Source organism: Lactuca virosa, chromosome 3 (genome assembly GCF_052849685.1).
Source record: "Lactuca virosa cultivar CGN04683 chromosome 3, Lactuca_virosa_CGN04683_v6, whole genome shotgun sequence".
NCBI classification, from domain to species: domain Eukaryota; kingdom Viridiplantae; phylum Streptophyta; class Magnoliopsida; order Asterales; family Asteraceae; genus Lactuca; species Lactuca virosa.
The window spans coordinates 36,164,715-36,187,455 of NC_136428.1; the positions used below are offsets into that span (position 1 = coordinate 36,164,715).

General features: G+C 35.2%; 2 protein-coding genes across 3 annotated transcripts; one reads left to right on the forward strand and one right to left on the reverse strand.

Moving 5' to 3' along the window:
- Window positions 1-2,893: 2,893 nt before the first annotated feature.
- On the forward strand, window positions 2,894-4,664 carry LOC145165489 (protein LOL1). 2 transcript variants are annotated; one of them, XM_079084231.1, is made up of 6 exons: window positions 2,894-2,990; window positions 3,239-3,408; window positions 3,769-3,882; window positions 3,968-4,081; window positions 4,165-4,274; window positions 4,366-4,664. In XM_079084231.1, exons 2-6 carry the CDS (start codon window positions 3,348-3,350, stop codon window positions 4,402-4,404), a joined length of 438 nt encoding a protein of 145 aa, XP_078940357.1. In that variant the 5' UTR covers window positions 2,894-2,990; window positions 3,239-3,347; the 3' UTR covers window positions 4,405-4,664. The 2 variants fall into 2 exon arrangements, with proteins under 2 accessions (XP_078940357.1, XP_078940356.1); XM_079084230.1 differs by having other exon boundaries at window positions 2,943-3,075.
- Window positions 4,665-5,396: 732 nt separating this feature from the next.
- On the reverse strand, window positions 5,397-8,006 carry EMB975 (Tetratricopeptide repeat (TPR)-like superfamily protein). The gene is made up of 2 exons (XM_079084233.1): window positions 7,801-8,006; window positions 5,397-7,288 (listed from the first exon to the last, which is right to left on the reverse strand). The coding sequence occupies exon 2, from the start codon at window positions 7,053-7,055 to the stop codon at window positions 5,595-5,597; it is 1,461 nt and encodes a 486-aa protein (XP_078940359.1). The 5' UTR covers window positions 7,056-7,288; window positions 7,801-8,006; the 3' UTR covers window positions 5,397-5,594.
- Between the last annotated feature and the right edge of the window lie 14,735 nt (window positions 8,007-22,741).

A 22,741-nucleotide genomic window follows, 5' to 3' on the forward strand; every position in this document is an offset into this window, starting at 1 on the left:
ATTTATAATGTCCGATTTGTAAAATGTTGTTTGAAGTTTATAATAATAACAGTAATAATATAAATATTAAAATATAAAAAAATATTTAAAAACTGATTTTATATAGCCGTTTGAATTTATAATGTCGTCCGAATTTTAAAATTTTATGCGAAATTTATAACAATTATAATAATAATAATAATAATATATAAATTAAAAAAGAATTAACAAATAAAAATGTCGTCCGAATTTTAAAATTTTATACGAAATTTATAACAATAATAATAATAATAATAATAATAATAATATAAATTAAAAAAGAATTAAAAACAACTAAAAAACAAAATAGGAAAAAAAACCAAAAAAAACAACAAACAGACAAAAAGATCAAATAGGGGGTGGGATTAAAAAAGGAGGGTACTTATAGAAAAACCCTAAAATTTTAGTTTGGGGTGCATAGTGACGTGGATAAATCCTAGTTGTTCGATGTCCCATGAGAAGGGAACCTATGGCTTACGAAATCTCTCACGTGCCAAGTGACTCAGTGGCATGCAATATTAAAATCTTAAATGCATTTTAATTTGAAGACCAGGGACCAATCTAGACAGCGTACCTTATTCTTCTTATTATTATTATTTTAATGTGTATAATTAAAAAAAATAACCATCAGGGAATTTGTTATGACAACACGTATTTCTGTTAGCAATCATGGATCCATCATTGTTCAAGACTGTGAACAAAATGTTTCAAATCATGCATTATCTTTTATATCTTATTTTATATCTCCTACTAATCTGATTGACCTAGATTGATAAGTATAAGGGGATGCTTGAAGATTGTTCTTATTAGGTCTATTTGATATTATAATTAGAAGGCCTCCGATTTGATCTTATAGCCTTTGATATGCTTCTTATCAAGTTTTATAAGAGATTGAGTCTAACTTATTAGATCTCATTCAATCAACAACGATAAAAAAAAAACTCTAACTTAGATTCACAATAATATAGTTTGGTTATGGTAAAAACAATTGTGTATTATGTATATTTTGTTGTTACATCTGAGGAAACCATGTAGTTTATATTTATACTGAAATCTATATTTATCTATAAAAAAATAATTTTAATATTTGGATTTAATTTACAAAATTAACTTGTATCTATTCATCGTATTATACATGTCTAATAAATTATCAGCATAAAAGAATTTTCAACATATACAAACTATACAAAGTACAACTCGTTTAAAATTATAGCAAAAATACAAATCAAATATATTACACATCCATTTATTTTAACTTTTGCATAGTATGTAGTACTATGCAACTTTTGCAATCAATGTAACCCATTAATAGACAAATTATTCACCTATTCATAATATTGTTACATCGTAATATTATTATGATGATTAATAGGACTTTATTTAGAGGCTTTGAGTTCGGTTTCAACTTTTACTACACGATAGTCATTATTAAAAACAATTGTATGATATGCACATGATATTTTGTGCGGGTCCTATACTCCTACCAACATAAATGATAGTAGGGTAGCATAAAACCGGTTGCGCACAATTCTGTGTGCGTATTTACTAGACACTATGTTTGGCATGTTGTAACTAATTTATTTTTTGTGTTTTTTTGAGTTGTCATGTTTTAAAATAAAAAATCAACTTATGAGCTAGTTTTGTAAAAATATATCCAATATAATGTTTCAACTAGGTTATTAAGTTTTTTTTTTATTTCTTTCAAGTATACTCTTTATTAATTATAAAACTAGTTTATGACCCGTGGTTCCCACGGGTTATAAAATTAATTAAACTTTTATAATAAAAATTTATAATTATTAATCAATTATTTTAAATAAATTATTAATTATGATATATATCAAAATTTTAAAGTTATTATAACTTCAAATTTAACATATAATTAGAAAATGTAAATTTGAATTTTGAAATGAATTGTCTAATATATCTACATGATAAATGACATAATATTAATGACGAGTTGTATTAAAGTGATACTTTACAAAAAAATATTAAAATTATTCATTTAGAGATAAAATCTCATTCTTATGTTGAATTTCAACTAAAACATGGTTATATTTATAACTTAATGTTAGTTTTTCATATTAGTTTTTTCATGTTTTTAATTTACGTTTTTTAAGTTTTATTTCAAAAATAGAATAAAATATCAGTATATTCAATATTTATTAAATTCATAAATGTTATCCAATTACTTGATAACATGTCATATGAAGTTTTGTTATAATATTACGAATATTATATGTGACAGAAGAAATATCATTTAGATATAGATAATTAAATAATTATTTTCTAATAAAAACATAATTACATTATATGTATTATATGTGTTACACGAATTTTTTTATAATATTAAAATCATTCTGTTAAATATCATTTTATATTTTCTTATAGACATCAAACTATTAATTAGTTTAACGAAATTTTGAGGACACCCTTTATATTACTAGTGGGTATGGATCCAAGTTATAACATTTATTTTTTGCTTTCTCACTTGCCACAATCATCCTTCAAAATACCATTGTAGGAAATGATCACCACACCACCAAACCATTTTATTATTTTTTTTAAATTAAATCGCTATAAAAAATTAATGAAATTAAATGAAGAAACATGATTGGTCAATTGCCTTATTATTTTTCCTCCGGCTATGTTAACTCATCAACATCTCTTAACATAATATGAAAAAAAGGGGTGGTGTTTCTTAAAGCCTTTTAACACTTAAAGAGGACCCATACATAGTCTAAAAGAACAGTGTTTAAGATTTAAGATGTTAACGTCTTAACTCTTAACAACACCATTTTTATAAATATTTTTTCTTCTATTTTAAAGTAATGAATTCAGATAACTTAAAAATCATATTAAATTTCAAACTTGTTACTTTCAACACCCAAGGTATGCTTCTTTTTATCGCCATCTCTTTCTAACTCTTTGTCCAACTCATTTCTCTCTCTCCTCTGCAAAAACTAGCAAAGGTGTGTGCTTGCCCCACCCCCAACCAGTTCACAACATGGAATGCTGCCAGCAAAAGCTTCATCTTTCCACTAAATTTTGCTTCATGTATGGCTTTTTAATGGCAATATTTCATGTTGGTGTTTCAGATTTTCGCCATTTTTCCTAACCCTTTTTTCTGAATCGACATTAATACTCTGTTTCATTAAACAGTGACTTTATCTTGCTTAACATGTCTTTGCCTGTGTTTTTCTTTTCTTGATTTTCTTAGGTAGATGATGAGAAAGGAATGAAAGGACTTGTACTTCATGCTTCAAGAGTTGTAATCTTCTTGAGATCTTGAAAGTGAAAAGAGTATACTTTTTTTTCACAGATTTACAATGCCAGTTCCTCTAGCTCCATATCCAACTCCTCCTGCGCCACTTACAACTCCTACCGTTGGTATAACTGCACAATTCTTACTAGATTAGCAACAATCCTCATGAGTTCAATAATTTATTTATTGGTTAAATCCTTTTTCTTTTCTTTTTTCTTGTTTAAAGACTGAAAGCATCAAATACGGATTACAACAAGCTAATCTGTTCAAGAAAACAGAAATCGAATCAAAACAAGATTTCGGAAAGAACCCCAAATGTTTTTTCACGATTATATTTATATAACAAAATGATTTGTGAATTTGGTGCACGAAGAAAGCTCGGAACGCCAGAAAAACAGAGCATAGAATGCTCTGTTTCTCGTTCAATCTAATGTTTTTAGATCTGTTTTTGTATGAGATTAATTGTGAAAAGTATTATGAAACAGGATCTCAAAGTCAGCTAGTGTGTTCAGGATGTCGAAATCTTCTCCTTTATCCTGTTGGAGCAACTTCAGTATGCTGTGCAGTTTGCAATGCAGTCACCTCTGTTCCTCCTCCTGGTATCAAACTTTCAGTTTTAATGGCTTCCAAATTGTTCATACTTCAAAGATTATGTTTCTTAAACATAAATTTTCAATGATTTAGGCACTGAAATGGCTCAGTTGGTTTGTGGAGGCTGCCATACATTGCTCATGTACATCCGTGGTGCGACAAGTGTACAGTGTTCTTGCTGTCACACCATCAATTTAGCCTTAGAAGGTAACCAAATTTAACTTCTAAATCATGTAAAAATTCGATAAAAAAAACTTGTTAAATAACAAAAGTTAACAACTTTTCTACAGCAAATCAAGTGGCACATGTGAATTGTGGAAACTGTAGGATGCTTTTGATGTATCAATATGGGGCACGTTCAGTGAAATGTGCAGTTTGTCAATTTATTACGTCTGTTGGGGTTAGTTAATAAAAAACTTTACTTTATTAGTTTTCTGAATTTTTTTATAAATATTAGTATGGATTTATAATAACTTATGGTATATACACAGGCGTCAACAAGTGCTACAGAACAGAAGTTCAATGTGTAACACTTGAAATTTCATATTAAATGGTGACCCAAGAATCTACGTATTATTACATATATGTATAATGTATAGAGTTACATATCTCCTCTTACGTGAGACTATCATCATCTTTTTCATAAATATTATGGTGATCATAAAGAATAAGAGTACGTAGAATTGGATATACAAGAATATATTTGATTATGAGAGGACATTTATTTATATGGCTGTAAGTTGGTGTTTGGTTTTTCAGATAATGAGAAGTTTTATATATATTGTTGATATGTATGTGATTTGGTATTTTGGTGTGAAAGTTGTGTCATTATTTGACAAATTAATTCAGGTATTAAAAGTTGTCATTTCATGTTAGAAATATTATGGTTTAAAGGGTTGAATCTTAGATAGATAATGACTATAGACTATAAAGGATAAGTATAAAGAAAAAAAGGTGTAGGAAGAATCATGTGAGACTTCAAACTTCAAAGTTCAACCCATGATGCCATGATTGAATACCAAAGGAAAAGGGTATCTACGTAATTTCGTAGCGATGAGTAGTGACATCAAGCATGTTATGAATCTACCGGTACACATCTTTGAAGATTTGTGGTATTCAATGGAAGAGTCATGGTAGGAAGAAAATGACCTTTGAGACCATAATGGATAAGTATGAAGACAAAAAGATGTAGGGGAGAATCATGTGAAAAAATAAATAAATAAATAAATTAGAAAAAGAAAGTGAATAGTAACTGATAATGCCATGTAAAAGATTATCGATCACTAAAATTAGTCTTCTTTTTCTGTGGTATACACAAAAACGGTGACCATTACACTTAGCGTATATAATATAAGTCCTGATTTGGAGATAATTAGTCTTCTTAAAATGAATAGTAACATCGTGAATTTTTGGGATCAATATTGTGGACTCGTAAACAATGATTGTGAGGTAAAATTACTTAATTGGCCAATTTAAGTTATGTGATATTTATTTTGGGGGGGGGGGGTGTGTGGATGAGTGCTAATTCCAAATTAACTCGATTCAAGTATTAAATTATGTTACATGCAACTTTAGGTTGATTGAATTTATGATAAAAATAACAAGTTTTCATCCACATTGATGATGATAAACATATCATTACAAGACACAAACCAAGTCATGAAACAACTTGCTTGCATCTACAAAATCAAAGGGTGAAGATTTCATAATCAAAATGTGTTTATATATTCATTAACATCGACCTCATTTGTTCCTCCATCTTAAATCCAGCAACCTCTGCCTCCTTACAAACCTCTTTACAATTACCAATTCTCCCATGAATTGCATAAATTTTTATCACATCCATGTAAATATCAAATCCAGGAGAAAAACCAGCTTCCTTCATCTTTGAAAAATATCTCACAGCTCTCGAAAGGTCATTAAGAGCAACAAAAACTTTTATCACCACACGATATGCTGGAAGATCAAAAAGACAATTTCGCCCTTCCATTTCCCACACCAAAGCCAAAGCCTCTCTATAACAATTACTACAATAACGACTATGTACAACAGTGGTGTACATCACTACACTTGGTTCACAACCCGAGTCTTTAAACCAATTATATAAACCTTCAACAATCTCAAATTTTCCTAACTTTATGCAAACTTTCATGATAGCTGTACAATCTTGCTGTGTTAGATTCAAATCCTGTCTTTCTCCAAGCTCTTCAAGTAAAGCCATAATATGTACATAATTATCTGGGCTTTTTCCTAGTTCCAAAATCAGCTTTGCATAAATACCAGTGTCCACCATTATCTTCCCATTTTTGGCAGCTGAAACGAGTTTGTATGCAAGTTTTAAGCTTCCACTTCTTATGAAACCCTTCACAACTGCTTCATACACATTCTGGCTTGATAGGCTTAGGAATTTTTCTAGCTTGAAAGAGAGTTTTAACTCATGGTTTCTTGCAAGGACTTCAACTGTTGAAGCAAGAAGCGTGTCATCTGGGTATAAATGAGGCTGTTTTTGGACCCAACAGAAGATTTGTAAAGCTCTTTCGGGTAAACCCATGTGCCCTAATTCTCTTACTGTTAATGACAATGAGCTTTTGCGAAGAAATCGAGTGTAATTGTTTAAAACTGTGGAAACGTCTTTTTCAGGAGGAAGGTTTTTGATTTCTTTGGCTAGAGTAATTAAGAATGTTGGATCTTTGTATAGTTTGCTAGATAAAGATTTTCTTGATGAGTTTATGGTTTTTGCAAATTTCTTTGAAGTGGGAAGTCCTAATGGTTGTTGCTTATATGGAAGTGGGAGAGGAAGAGGTCTTTCTCTAGCTTTTTTTCCGGGTTTTTGAGGGATTCTTCCTCTAAATAGTGAGGTGATTGTTTCAATCTCATCTGGGTCCCACTCAGGATTGTCTTCTTCTTTTTCTACTTCATCTTCACCATTTTCATGATCTGTTTCCATAGAGGTTGAATTTGAATCATCAGGGTCATTAAAAGGTTTTGTTCCCTGAGGATCATTGGATTTCTTGAATGGTTTTCTAAGGTAAATCCTGGTTCTTGATGGATCCATCAAACTGAATCTAACTTCATCCTGATGGTTTCTTTTGATTGAAGTCTTCTGTGATTCAGTAAACCGAATAGGAACATGGGTTTCTGAGACTTTACAGAAGAAACAAGAGAGAACTGCACCATCCATGGTGGCTGACTTGAGATATACAAATGTCTTTTGTGGTTAATTTCTAGTTAGATTAATTCTCATTGACCTAGAGGGAAGCTTGATCAACATTAATAGAAATAGTTCATGATTGAAAGAAATATCGGAGCTAAAGAAACATGGGCTTGTCTTCTATTTAGTAACCTCACTGGGAACAGGCATTTTATCAAACAGCAGATAGGCAATTCAAATTGATGAACTTGCAAACACGAACCCTGTAAAATCCAACAATCATATGTAAATTCGCATCAATATACACGTATATTATATCAGCTGCAAAGAATTAAAGGAAAAATGAAAGTAACGGTTTTTTAACAGCCTGGCAAGGATCAAATCATCACATTTAAGCATGCCAAACAAATTCACCATATTTGCAATTTCAGATTTCAGCACGTTTCAAGCATAATTTCAGCATACCAAGCATAATTTCAGGTTTCAAGCAAACGAAGCATAATTTCACATTTCAGCATAACAAGCATAATCTCAGATTTCAAGCATAATTTCGGATTTCAAGCATAACTGTTTAGCAAAGAAAATCAGAACACACAGGGACCTTTTGGCAAAAAAATATCAAGCGATGGATTTAGGAAATTCATAATCAAAGTTCAGCAAACAATCAGAATTATAGAAGAAAGAAATCGATTTCAGGGAAAAGAGAGAAAATCAGAACACACAGGGGATGTTTGGAGAAAGAAATATATTTCAGGGAAGAGAGCCGGACGCTTACCTGTGGCGCTGCTTGCGGAGGAAGGCTTGAGGTGGCGACGCTGGCGGAGAAAACCGGTGGAGTGGCGGAGGTGGGGTTCGCTCAAGTGTGGTTGCCGCAGGTAGAAAGAAAATCAGAAGCAAATAAGATTATCCAAGAGTGAAACAGTGAAGGATATTCAAACAGTGTACAAAAGTTTTTTTTGGAGCCGCAGTCTGAAATAGTGAAGAGAATGAAACACCCCACTTTATCAAAATATATCAGACAAAATTGCAAAAATGGTCCCTGTGGTTTGTCAATTTCTGTGGGTAAGGTCCAAAAAAAAGTTTATTAGCAAAAATGGTCCTTGTGGTTTGTCAATTTCTGTGGTTTGTCAATTCGTATGTTAGCATATGACACCCCCCCTCTCTGATGCAATAGACGAGAGTTTTAGGATGTCTACACGTACTGTCCGAGAAAGTCTTCACGAATTTTGCATATATGTCATGTCTTTGTACGGTCCACGATATTTGCGTCATCCTACTTCTCCTGGCATACAAAAGTTGTATGCTCATCATACCAATGGTCATGGTTTACCTGGGATGTTAGGAAGTTTAAATTGCATGCACTGGAGATGGAATTTGTGTCCAAATGCATATCATGGACAATACATGAAGGCCAATTATCACTATCTTACGGTCGTACTTAAATAGGCAAATATTATTTATTAGAAATAAAAATAATAAATTTAAATTAATAATCCAATAAAAAGAACTAATGCAATAAAAAATTAAAAAAAATTAATTAAATGAAATTAATAATCCAATAAAGTAACACTTACTAATAGACAAATATTATATGCTAAAAATAATATTTGTTAATATATAATAATCCAATAAAAAGAATTAATACAATAAAAAAGAAATTAAAAAATTAATAATAAAAAAGGTAATATTTATTAATATATAAATATAATATAATAAAGATAATATTTATTATTATATAATAATTCAATCAAAAGAATTAACGAAATAAAAAAATTAAAAAAAATAATTAAATAAATTTAATAATCAAATAAAGTAACACTTACTAATAGATAAATATTATATTTTAAAATAATATTTATTAATATATAATAATCCAACAAAAAAGAATTAATGCAATAAAGAATAAATTCAAAAAAAATTAATTAAAAAAAATTAATAATAAAACAAAGTAATATTTATCTATATATAAATATAATATATTAAAAATAATATTTGTTAATGTATAATCCAATAAAAAATAATATAATAAGAAATAAGTTAAAAAGAAATAAGTAATTAAAATAATTAATATATAATAATTCAATAAAATGAAAAAGAAAAATTGCATAATTGGTCCTTGTAGTTTGGTAAAAAGATAAAACTGCAGAAATGGTCCCAGGGGTAAATCCGTTATTTGCCAAAAGTTAACAGCCATACTGTTAAACTTAACGAGGTAGGGACCAAAACCACAACAAAACCATCAAATAGGGACCTTTTTTGGTAATAAACTTTTTTTTGGACCTTACCCACAAAAATTGACAAACCACAGGGACCATTTTTGCAATTTTGTCAATATATTAATTTGAAAGTTTTTTTTTTTTAAATAAGAAACATCATTTGTTGTAAAAAGTTTTAGGGTTAATGTAATTGTGACCATTTTAGTTTTAAAAAGTTTCTCATTATTTTTTAGTAGTTTAAATGTTTCAACTATTATGACCCAACAAACTGTCCATTTTGGTTTTAAAATGTTTCTCATATTATTTTTTAGTAGTTTAAGTGTTTCAATTTGTTAGTATCATTATGACCTAACAATCTGTCTATTTTTCCAATTGACATGTAAATACTAAGGCTGCTGGGAGTGGACTGTGGTTTGGAACCGCATTGATGCCACCTGGACCGCAAACACCGCTCCCTAGGTGTGGTTTCATGCAGTTTTGGCCGCAGTGTGGCTAGAAAAGACCACATGCTGTGATTGGTTGCTCCATCTTTTGATCGTTGAACGGTCCTTGCGTCCGAATTAAAATTTTTTTTTTTACTTTACTCTATATATATACTTACCAGTTTTTACTCCACCTTCAACCAAAATCCTTACACTTTTACTCTCTTTTCCTCCAATTTTTTTGAAAACGTCTTCTTCCAAAAGGCCCAGCAAAGAAAAAACACCCATCAGAAACACCACAACCCCAATACCTTCATTTGATCAACCGATTTTTTCACCTCCGTATTACCATTATGGCGGTATGCTTCCGTATTTTCCACAACGACCAACACAACCACTACCACAAACACTACCACAACCCGACACATATTTTAATCCATTTGATTTTTTGTCTCAACCCGAGTTTGTTCAACAAACACAAACACAACCAGAAACGGTCGTTTCTGATTCCGAACCAGAATTCGTTACAGAAACTCAGCCCATTCGAGCAGCAAATAAAAGAAAATAGAAGGCGGATGCTAAATGTTGGGAGCCCTTGGAAGTGTTAGTGTTGGCACAATCTTGGATCGATATTTTCAGAAGATGCGACGGTTGGAAAAGACCAAAAGCATGACCGCTTTTGGATTCGTGTTTTACATAGGTTCCATAAAGGAATGAACCGTGGAGAATACCGTTCAAAACATCAAGTTTACTCGAAGTGGGGGAAGATGAACAAGGAAATCATGTTGTTTAATGATTTGTATAACAACATGAAACGTCAATGGAAAAGTGGAGAAAGCGATGATGTGATTTTGAGGAAAACGTTGAAAGTGTATCAAAAAGAAAACCTGAAGGCTTTCAAGTTTCTTTGTAACATCCCAAAATTCAAAGCCAAAAATTTCATTTTTAAATAAGTTATTATATAAAACCATCAGTATAAAAACATTCATAATAATATCTCGTGTCAAACCAAAGTGTCAATAATCAAAACATATTATCATAAAACCATATCAGAGTGTAATCCCAAAGATCTCATGTGCGGAAAACTGTGATGCGCTGCGATCAAGCCGGCTCCTTTCCTTTGAAAACGAGTACCTGAAACCAAAACTGTAAACCGTAAGCACGAAGCTTAGTGAGTTCCCCATCATACCACACACCATACAATAACATACTGTCAGGCAATTCTGGGGTGCCTGACTACCCAGGTCAAGCCATTCTGGGGTGCTTGACTTACCCAGGTCAAGTCATTCTTAGGTGCTTGACGAACCCAGGTCAAGCCATTCTGGGGTGCTTGACTTACCCGTCGGTCTATTTCACCCGACTACCGGGGACTATTTCACCCCTACCACTACCATATAACACACATATACTGCCAGGCAATTCTGGGGTGCCTGACTACCCAGGTCAAGCCATTCTGGGGTGCTTGACTTACCCGTCGGTCTATTTCACCCGACATCCGAGGACTATTTCACCTCCTACTACTACCACATAATATTATAGCATGAACATACTGTCAGGCAATTCTGGGGTGCCCGACCTACCCGTCGGTCCTAACGACCGAACTTGGGGACTAATCTCCCCCTACTACCATCATCACATATAACATATCATGCTAGCACATAAACATATCAGGTAGTAGCAAACATAGACAATTATCACAAAGACAATCATCTACAACAACTCCTACTGGTGGGCCGGCATTGTGGCCGTAGACCCACCGCTACTGGAAGGTAACTCACCTCACACTGCTGAAGTCCCGTAAACACAATCCCACACTGCTGAAGTCCCGCAGACTCAACCCCAGCTGCTGGATGACAGATTCCCGAACTGTCAACACCAAAATAACACCCAATTAATAATTGGGTTCCGCTACATAACCATAAGTACGTACTTGGGGTCATTACTACATTACCCCATGCTTGGCTTTATTCAAGCCTAAGGCCCAATCCATAGGCCCAAAAGTCAACTATGAGTTAAAGCCCATCATATGGCCCAAGTTTCCAAATTAGGCTCAGGCCTATACATGGTCTTATTCTAAGGCCCGACATCATATAATCATTAAGGCCCAAACTATGGCCCAATTTTCCAAATTGGGCCCAAACCCCTTACATGGGCCTTACCCTAGGCCCGTTAGATTATTCTAGTCTAATTGCTTGATCGTGTATGACCCATTTAATAACTCAATCATCAAGGCCCAATAGAAAGGCCCAACAATAAACCCAAGTGAAATTAGGGTTTCTCATAAAATGGTGATTAGGGTTAAGTTTCCTACTTAACCCATTAAGGACTTAATCCTCTAAGGACTTAATCCATTAAGTTCAATATCGCTTAGATTAATCTTTACCAATGATTATTATTTAATATCTCAAGTTATTAAATAATTCTCTTGTGTGTGTCCCGATTAATTCTTAAAATTAGGGTTTTATTGGCATTAGGGTTTTCCAACCTCTAATTAGGGTTTCCAACCCAAACACTAGCCCATTTATCAATTTGTTGGACTTGTAGGTCAATTAGGGCTTTATTGGGCCTATTAGGCCCATTAGAATATCATTAAGTCCATTAGGGTTTTATTTGGGTCAATTAGGGTCCATTAGGGCTTACAAGACCCATTAGGGTTTACAAGCACCCTAAACGAATCAAACTCACAAAGCAAGCACACCGCCACCCGACACGACGGCCGGTGGCAGCAGGAGGCGGCAGCCACCACCCTATGGTGGTGGTTTGATTTTTCCTTTCATTATTCCAATTGCTTTACAATTTTCAATGAACTCACAAATAAACACACACACTACACTAATTAAACATGCACAGCCACCCTATGGTGGCCGGCGGCGGCGGATGGTGGCAGCCACCACCTCATGGTGGTGGTGGTGGGTTTCCTTTGTTTTTTCCGGCTGAGCAACGCACAAACACGCCATACAACACCCACAACATCTAATAACGCCACACAATCAGCTTAAACTAACACACACAAACGCTACACACATCCGCACCTAACAATGGTGGTGAGGGGCGGCAGCCAAATGGTTGTCGTCGGTTCTACGCACGGAAGAAGGGGAGGAAGCCGCAGAAAGCACGCCTTATCTGGTGAACGATTGCAACAGCAACACCTCGTCATTTCTTGCTTTGATTTTCCCACTCGTCTTCTCTAATTTCTTGCCGAAAATGACAGCAGCGGCGGAAGCAAGGTGATGGCTTCTCGACGGGATGAAGAAACAGGAGAGCGAAGATGGTGGGAAGGGGTGTGCCTTTACCGGCGAGAGACAGCGGCGGAACAACTCCTGACTTCGTCTTCCAACCTCCATTACAGACGCGACAGAAACAACTCGCTCCTCCGGTATCTGACTGACGCGGCGTTGGCAACAAAGATTCGTCGAATCTTGGCTGATCGGAAAAACACGAAGGTGGGGTGGTGGCGGCTGGAGACGAGATGCGGCGGCTGAAAAATGGTCCTAGGGTTAGGGTTGTTTGAAGTCATGTTTTTAAATGGATGCCAAGAAGAAAGGTGACGGGTCATGACCCCGTCCAATTACAACTTAAGCCCAAAATTCGCTTTTAGTCCCTCCCTCTCAATTTCTTCTCAACTTAGGTCTATAATTTACAACACAGCCCCCAACATTCTAGATTCTTAACAATTCAAGTCCCATAAGTTACAATTTAGTCCATAAATTACCAAACGGCCCCTAATATCTTAATTATGACATAATCAGCCCTTCCACCTCATTTCCTTTTAAATTAAATTCAAATAATTACCACGGAGCCCCCGCCTTCATAAATAATTATAAACTGAGTCACAAACTCACGCTTTTAACCCCCGACTTCTAAAAATGTGGCAATTAACTCCTCGAACCCAACACCCTGCATATATAATTATTTATTTAGGCTACTATTCGTTCATTAATTTATTTATGTAACTAATAAATAGACGGGTGTTACATTCTTGAAGTTTGGAATTTTGTGAAAGATAACAAGAAATGGCAAAGTAGCAAAACATCAGACGAGCATATCGACAGTGGTTCAAAACGCAGCAGAACATCTGAGTCCGACCACACTACATCATATGCTCGTGTTCAATTTGATCTGAACGAAGATGAACCTGTTCCAGTTTCACCACCTTCCCGGCCAATGGGAAGAGACAAAGCAAAAAGAAAAGGCAAAGGCAAAACGTTGGATTCAGATGAGTTGAAAGAAATGGGGGCCGACATGAAGGGTATAAAAGATAGAATGGACAAGATTTTGCAAATTGCTTTTGAAAGAGAGCTTCGGAAACAAAAGGACAGTGACATGCGAGTACTATCGTTGGACACGTCGAATATAATCGGGGACGGGCTTCAAATTGTTTTGGTGATGAAGGAGAAAGTGAAAAAACGTTACGCAAATCGTGGCTAATTTCTAGTTTTTTTTTCAAGTTTTTAATCGTTTGGTGTGTGTTTTTTTTAATAAGTTGTAGGTTTTATGTTTCTAATCTGCTTTTCTAAATTGCTAGATTTTTTTTAAAGTTAAGCAATGTATGGTATTTGTATTTTTAATTAATGAAATATTATCTTTTTAAAATTATGTTTTTTTTATTAAAAAAGAAGTTTTATTAAATTAAAATAGTTAAAAAAAATAAATAAATAAAATAAAAGTGTGGCATCACTCCCTTGGTGTGACAAGAAACCACATTTGTGTGGTAAAAAATGACGTGACACTTATGTGCGGTGAAGGGAGTGCGGTTTCGGTGGCACCACTCCCTCCAGTCTAAGACTATGTTTATTAGTAATCTCTCACAACTCAATTTTATATTAAAAATATATATTTTTTATTTATCAATCTACATACCAACCAATTTTATTTTTTTTATCATTTATCAACAACCTAAAACAATTAAAAATTATATAAAGTTTGTTGATGGTGATTACTACATTCAAACACCCACACTAGGGTTAAATAATGGTGCTATAAAGTTTGTTGATGGTCCACACAATCTCTTTATGTAAAATTAATACTAAAAAACATGTAATGTTTAACAAAATATATTAATTTGTTTTTTTTAATCCGTGTATTACACGGGTCTCACACCTATATATATATATATATATATATATATATATATATATATATATATATATATATATATAAGTTTAAAAAAATATGAATATTATATTCTATTGATAGAAAATTAAAAACCATTAACTTTAATTAAAAAATAAATTTCTTTAATAAATAAATTACATGTTAAATGGCTTTTAAAATTAAATTTAAATAAATAAATAAATGGTGACCACTCATGATTCTCCACGTGTGCAAGTGATGGCCACGATTTCTTAGGCTAAAAGGAGTGGAGTCGCTAAGCTTGCTAAGGGCATTGGAACATCGCCACTTAGCACTCGTTAGGGGCTCACTAGATGAAGCTCGTTACGAGCTTGGTGAGATGAGAGAGGAAATGATGCTTGCATGTGATTGACTAATTTCTTATTCAGTGGATCCAACCATTTTTCCCCTAATTTCATATTTTTTTGAATAATTTCTTTTTTCGATTAAAAAAAAATCTTTATTTATCCAATTTCAAAATTTCAAATTTCAACTCAACCCCTATAACTTAACATTACACTCTCAACATTTCACACACACAAACTCTCATTCTTTCTCTCACAAATTTGGTATTTCCTATATAAAAATGTTGTCTTCGTCATCATCGTCATCTTCATCAAACAATGATTTTGATAGTGTAGTACAGTCGGTCATCTCCATACGTAAATAGGCCATAACAACATCATAACAACCATGAATCGAGCAATGTGCAACGTAAACGAAGAAGATATATCTTAAGACAACGTGTAGTATCCCACCAATGTCTCATGCATGATTATTTTGACGAGCATGCTCTCTTTCAAGGATATTATTTCCGCTGACGGTTCAGGATGCATAAAAATTTGTTTATGCGTATTGTAGAAGGTGTGAGTTTAGTGTCTGAGTATATGCGGCAACGCCTAGACGCAAGGGGTAAGTTAGGCTTTGATCCAATTCAAAAATGTATTGTTGTATTTCGTATGTTAGCATATGACACCCCCCCCCCTCTCTGATGCAATAGACGAGAGTTTTAGGATGTCTACATGTACTGTCCGAGAAAGTCTTCACGAATTTTGCATATCTGTCATGTCTTTGTACGGTCCACGATATTTGCGTCATCCTACTTCTCCTGACATACAAAAGTTGTATGCTCATCATACCAATGGTCATGGTTTACCTGGGATGTTAGGAAGTTTAAATTGCATGCACTGGAGATGGAATTTGTGTCCAAATGCATATCATGGACAATACATGAAGGCCAATTATCACTATCATGGACAATACAGGATTTGTGGTTCTGGCATGCCTATTTCGGCAGTACCAGTTCGATTAATGACGTTAATATTCTCAATAACTCACTAATATGCAACAATGTATATGACAATACTGTCCCAAATTTGTAATTTGTACTCCGATGAACGAAATACAAATTTGGGTACTATCTTGTCGGTGCGATCTATCCTGACCTTTCTGTTTTTGTTAAAACTTTGTTATATCTGGATGACCCTCAAAGGTCCAGATTTAAGAGAGTCCAAGAAAAGGCGAGAAAATATATCGAACTAGCGTTTGGAGCACTTAAAAACGTTGGCAGATAGTTGTTAAAGCATCTTTGTTTCGTGATGTTTCTACTATGACAGAGGTGATGTATATGTGTATCATATTGCATAATATGATACTAGAACATGAAGGAAACGTGATATGTGTATACGACAAGAATGAAGTCACCCCCGAGACACAACCACTTGAATATGGTGGTCAAGAATAGATATAGAGATTGAGGATAGTCAACAATGCAGTAATCCAAACCGATCGTCGCCGCCATTTGACCAATCATCTTAAGACGATGGATAATATTGATCTTAATATGCCTCCGGAAGACGAGTTGGAAGGCCATTTTTTGGAGGTAGACTCATTGCTTTAGTGTGTTTTTTATGAAGTGTGTTTTAGTTATGAAGTGTTTTTTTATGTATTAAGTCGTGTTTCTAGGTATTGAATCATTTTTGACGTGGTTTGAAATATTAACTCGTGTTTTTAGATATTTTAAGTTTTAATTTATTGTAACTTTTTAATTTAATATGAAATGTTTGTGTTTTAAAAAAATATAATTTATTTGAAATTAATTGTTTGTGGTTTAAAAAAATAAATTTTATTTAATATTAATTGTTTATGTTTTAAAAAAATAATTGTAACATTCTTCAACTAGGTAATTTACATCATTGACCTAATCTGGACCAAATATTAATTGTTTATGTTTTAAATGAGAAACACGAAGTTGTGTGTACGTTAGGCTTATGTGGTTGATGTTTAAACCCTAATTTTTAGGGTTTGAGCCCTATTTAAACATCATTAACTCCCAATAGCTTCTCCCTCATCAACCTCCATTGCCCACTTCGTCCCTTACAAACCCTAATCTCCATTTGTGGTGTTTTGAGCTCATTTTTGGTGTTTGGTGTCCACTTTTGAAGGAAGGAAGCCATTGGAAAGCAAGGAAGGAAATCCAAGCTTTGTAGATCTGAGTTTTACACTCCTTGAGTAATCTACAGAAGGTATAAAGTTCTGAACTTTTTGGTTATCTCATTAGATCTTGCTAGATGTGTAGTTTTGTGCTCGTTAGTCCCATAATCTTGGTCTATTTGGGTATGACCTAATTTGGACTAAATGAGTGGTCCTTTTGGACGTTTTAGAGTGTCTTGAGTTATAAAAAATGAGATATTGATCCTCCATGCATCAATTTTGGTGGCTTAGAACCTTAGGATAGGTTACAATTTTGGTTTTGGGCTCTTAATAGCCATGCAAGATCATAAAGTTAGAAACTTTATGATTTAGAACATTATTTGGGTCTAGATATGGGCTTTGGATGAAAGGACTTAATAGATTCAACACTTAATAGAGGAGAAAAAGTGGCAACTTAGTACGATGGGCGTACTTAAGGGTATGTTGCGTGTACCTGGTCAAGACCCTGTAACTTGGCCAAATGAATACACTACGTGGGGCGTAATGGCTGAGTACGTCGGGCATACTCAACCTGAATTGACTCGGTTGACTTTTGACCTTTGACCTTGACCAGGATTTTGACCTAGGGTATTTTGGGTATTTTGAGCTGTGAATTGAGTCTAGGTCGCTGTTTTGTATATAGGTGACTTGTAGAGTTGACAGTTGGAGCAACGTTCTTTTCTGCTATCTTTTCAGACTGTGATGTGAGTTTTTCTCACTGTACTTGTGGGTCGAAGGCACCAGTGTCGGCCTACTAGATTGTGTATTTTGGTTTGGAATGTTGTTATACTTTAGTGAACTGTCAAGATCTACATGATTATCTGGTTGCTATTATGTGTTTATTTGTTTTACATGTCGACATAGTGTGGTTGGGTTGAGACTGTACTGCTTTGTGCTGCCAGTCCACAAACCCGGGCAATCCAACCGAAAGGTTGTGGGCTGGTGGCAATCCAACCATGAGGTTGTGTACCAGAAGGGGGCAAGCCAACCGTAAGGTTGTGGGTTCGGGAAATCCAACCGGAAGGTTGTGAGCTAGGGGTAATCTATCTGGAAGGTTATGGACCCAGTAGGTATTATTTGTATATGTTCTATTGTGTGGTATTTGGGGGAAATCACTAAGAATTGGCTTACAGTTTAAGTTTTATGTTTCATTTACTACAGATGATCAGGGGAAAACAAATGCATGATTGTGCACATTCTTATGATTTTATGATACTTGATTTTGAGATACTCTGATTCGCGATTATTACTTTGGGAACTATGTTTTGTAAACAATTATGGTTTTTGGTTAGATTTTAAAAATAAAAATTTTACCTTGATTTTTGGCATGTTACAAGTTGGTATCAGAGCCCTAGTTTGAGAGAATTAGATGAGCATTCGTGTGACTCCAGACTTAAACTAAGGATTTGTAAGAGTTTTCAAAATTGTTTTCAAAGTAACCAAGGAAGGATGAGATGTGTATGATTAGTCGAAGCAAGAAAGTGTACCTTAAGTTACCCACACTGTTATTTGTTTATGATTTTTATGATAGAACCACATGCTAGTGATACACTAAGGATCTTCAGGAAATTGTAGCACCCGATTCCTGGTACGTATTTAAATTCAAGAAAAAATGCAATTTACTCTGGGACTCGGCGAGTTAGGGGCCCAACCCGTCGAGTAGACTCGACTGTTGGTCAGGGGTTTAAGTGACCTACTCGATGAGTCGGAAGACCGACTCGGCGAGTAGGAGCTGTATGGACAAAACCCTAATATTTAGGGTTTGCACCCTATTTAAACAACTTAACTCGTCCCAAACCAGCCTCCATCGTCCATCTCACTTCCAGAATACCCTAACTCAAAACCCTAGCCTTGTTTGAGTGCTCTCAAGCCATTTTTGTGCATTTTTGTGTGTGTTTGAAGTTGGAGAAGAGAAGGAAGCTTGGGAGTTCAAGTAGAAGCAAGGAGATCCAGAAGTTTTACTTCATTCTCAGCTCATTAAGGTAAAAAGCTGGAACCTTGACCATTTATCTCTTAGATTTTGTTTTGGGGTTATTTCTACCCTTTCAATGAGTATAGAGAAGCAAAAATCGAATTTGGTGGATGTGCTTAGAGTTGCACTTCGGATCTAGGGCTATTGGGGGTCTTTATGGCATAAAGGTGCCAACTTTGTTGTCATAAACACCCCATGCATCTTGTAGACCTCCTTTTATGGCTTTTTGAGCCAAAGACCCCATACATGTGCAACAAGTTTGAAGCTTTATGTATAAAATGGACCCTAGAAGGCCAGATCTATGATTTTGACGCGTTAAGACCCATTATAATCGACTGTGTGGTGTTGGATAAAGAGGGACTCGAAGAGTCACTTGGGTGACTCGGCGAGTCGGGAAGCTTTTTTCCCCAAAATGTCTTCTGGAAATGGTTTAGATTGAGTGGAAGGAACACTTAGCCTGCTAGGGGTTTGTCTTGGACCTGGAAATCATAGGACTCGACGAGTGTATGAACAGACTCGGCGAGTCCAAGACAATCTCCCAACTCACGAAGATGGACTCAACGAGTTATTCATACAACTCGGCGAGTCATAGACTGAACACATTCCTATGAGGGAGATGAACTCGACGAGTTCATAGGGAACTCGGCGAGTCGATTGAAGATGGTCCCGATATTATGGTTGAAGAAGGACCCGTCGAGTTCTTGCTAGACTCGAGGAGTAGAGTCGGGGGTTGTATCATTTTGAAAGGATAGGGACTCGACGAGTTGGTGGACCAACTCGGCGAGTCAAGTCAACTGGATGTTGACTTTAACCAGGGTTTGACCTTGACTTTGACTTTGATTTGGATTGACCCTTGTAAGGGTTATGAGTATGCAATAGTAATTGGAAAAGCTTGTTGTATAGGGATTAGGGAGTAGAGACGAGTCGATTCCCGTGCCGAGGACCGTGCATATACTACACGACATCGAGGTGAGTTATCTTCCAGTAGCGGTGGGTCTATGGCCACAATGCCGGCCCACCAGTAGGAGTTGTATGTTAGATGATTGTCTTTGTGATATTCATCTAGGTTTGCTACTGCCTGATACGTTTATGTGCTAGCATGATATATTATATGTGATAGTAGTAGTAGGGGGTGAAATAGTCCCCGATAGTCGGGCGAAATAGACCGACGGGTAAGTCAAGCACCCCATAATGGCTTGACATGGGTAGTTAGACACCCCAGAATTGCCTGCCAGTATATGTGTGTTATATTATTACTTGGTAGTGGTAGGGGTGAAATAGTCCCCGGTAGTCAGGCAAAATAGTGCGACGGGTAAGTCAAGCACCCCAGAATGGCTTGACCTGGGTAAGTCAAGCACCCCAGAATGGCTTGACCTGGGTAGTCAGGCACCCTAGAATTGCCCGACAGTATGTTATTGTATGGTGTGTGGTATGATGGGGGAACTCACTAAGCTTCGTGCTTACAGTTTTCAGTTTTGTTTCAGGTACCTCTTCGGCGAAGGGAAAGAGCAGGCGCGGTAGCGGTACATCACACTCACACATGATTCCGCATCGCATTTTCTGGGATTGTACTCTGATTTTTATTACTGTTGATGATATGGTTTTGAGACACGTTGTTACAGTTTTATAAATTGATATGACATTGGCAATGTTTTTGGTAAACTATTTTATGAGTTACTTAATTAAAATGAAATTTTTGGCCTTGAAAATTGGGATGTTACAGAAATGCATGATAGAATTGCCTGATATATGATGCCTGATAGCCTAAGAGAACTTCTTGTATGATATATGAAATTGACATCGTTATTGTAGTTGTTTAGTGTGTGCATCATGGTTGTGCATAACTAAGATTTTATAGCTTGAGAATGTTTGGTTTAGCCTTTATTCCATGTTCCTTGTCTAGTCGTGGGCTTAGGGTAGAATCAAGTATTCGATTGTCTATCGAATCCAACGTTATGTATGATTAGCATGCACGAGTAACTACATGGTTGGTGGAAGTTTCATGAGTGAGTATGTGAGTAGCCAGTCAAATGAGGAATGAGTAGCCACTCTCGAGAGAGTGAGTATAGGATGAATGTGTAACCTAGTTGCGGTTTGTTTAAGGGTAGTTTGTGATGATCCTTTGAGACAAATACAAGTAGGTGTGGAAGGTGGTATAGGCCCGTACTACTGGAAACATAGGACCCATACACGTAGCAAGGAAGTCACAAACCCGAGGGTTTAGCCTCTCTGTGATGGTTGAAGATCACCTCATTCCTTGCCATCTAGATGCTCCATAGTAAGCAAAAAAAGATTGAGTTAATGATTTTATTTTTTTGGGACAATTACCCCATGTGGCTGCAAGCCTGCAAGGTCCAGGAACTCCATGGCAATATTGGGCTCTTTATTATTTATTCCAATCTATTTAATAATCCATTCTCGCACTGCTTTCGTGAACTCACAATTCACCAATATGTGGTCAACAGTTTCGGTTTCCTTTTCACACAGGGGGCATAAAGGACTATTGACAATAATGCCCTTGGAACGAAGTGTATCTGCCACCGGTATCATCCCCATAGATACCCGCCAAACCCAACAACGTAACTTTAATGGGATAATATTTGACCAACAAATCTGTTTCCCCCTGACTTGTATCATTTTGGAGTCGAGTAAGCCACACATTTTCTTCACTGAATAACTGCCATCAATTGTCAATCTGAAGCGAAAACCAAACTTTGATCTTGATACATTCTCCAGCTCAACAACGATACACATATATAGTTGTAACAATTCGTGAAGTGATTCCACATCACTAGGCATATGTTTCCAACCCCACTTAAATCCCTCATGGGATATACGATCCAATACGAAACATCTTTTGACAGTTTCCATGAAGTACATCAAAGGGAACCTGGAAAGGACTTCCCCACACCAAGTGTCATTCCAAAACAGAACCAGTGTGACATTGCCTGGGACTAGCTTGAAAATCTGATTATGATCAATTTGTAAGTCCTTTATATTTTTTACTGCTTTAGCAATGTTGTTCAAAACACCAGAAGATAGTTTCCTGGCGATGTAAGTGGCTGGTTTACTTATAAGATTATGAATGTTGACTATCACCTTATTCCATAAACTGTTCGAGTCAATTAGTTTCCACCACCATTTGGTAAGTAAAACAAGATTTTGAGCTTTAAGAGAACCGACACCTAGGCCACCTTTCTTTTATTGGAGCTGTCACTCTAGCCCAGTTGATCCAGTGGATCTTAGATTTGTCATCACTTCCTCCCCAAATAAATTTTTGCATTATCTTTTGGAGAGTGTCTATGATGCCTTGTGGGAAGGAAGGCTCTTTAAGACAAACTTGACCAAAATGAGGTGCCCCAAAACGATAATACTTTTGCTTTCCATCATATTCTATTTTTTTTGAATCATATTTTATTTTGGTTAAAACCTCACAAATTTGTAGTTTATTATTTTCTCCAAAATTATTAAATGAATATTAACGGAAAGAAATTGGTCAATGTTAAATACAAGAAGGAATAC

Bases quoted from the DNA above. Each gene is read 5' to 3' on its own strand.
- LOC145165489 (XM_079084231.1), top strand. From the start codon at position 3,348: ATGCCAGTTCCTCTAGCTCCATATCCAACTCCTCCTGCGCCACTTACA. The intron at 3,409-3,768 runs GTATAACTGCAC...ATTATGAAACAG, and splicing joins ACTTACAACTCCTACCGTTG to GATCTCAAAGTCAGCTAGTG. The intron at 4,082-4,164 runs GTAACCAAATTT...ACTTTTCTACAG, and splicing joins CATCAATTTAGCCTTAGAAG to CAAATCAAGTGGCACATGTG.
- EMB975 (XM_079084233.1), bottom strand. From the start codon at position 7,055: ATGGATGGTGCAGTTCTCTCTTGTTTCTTCTGTAAAGTCTCAGAAACC.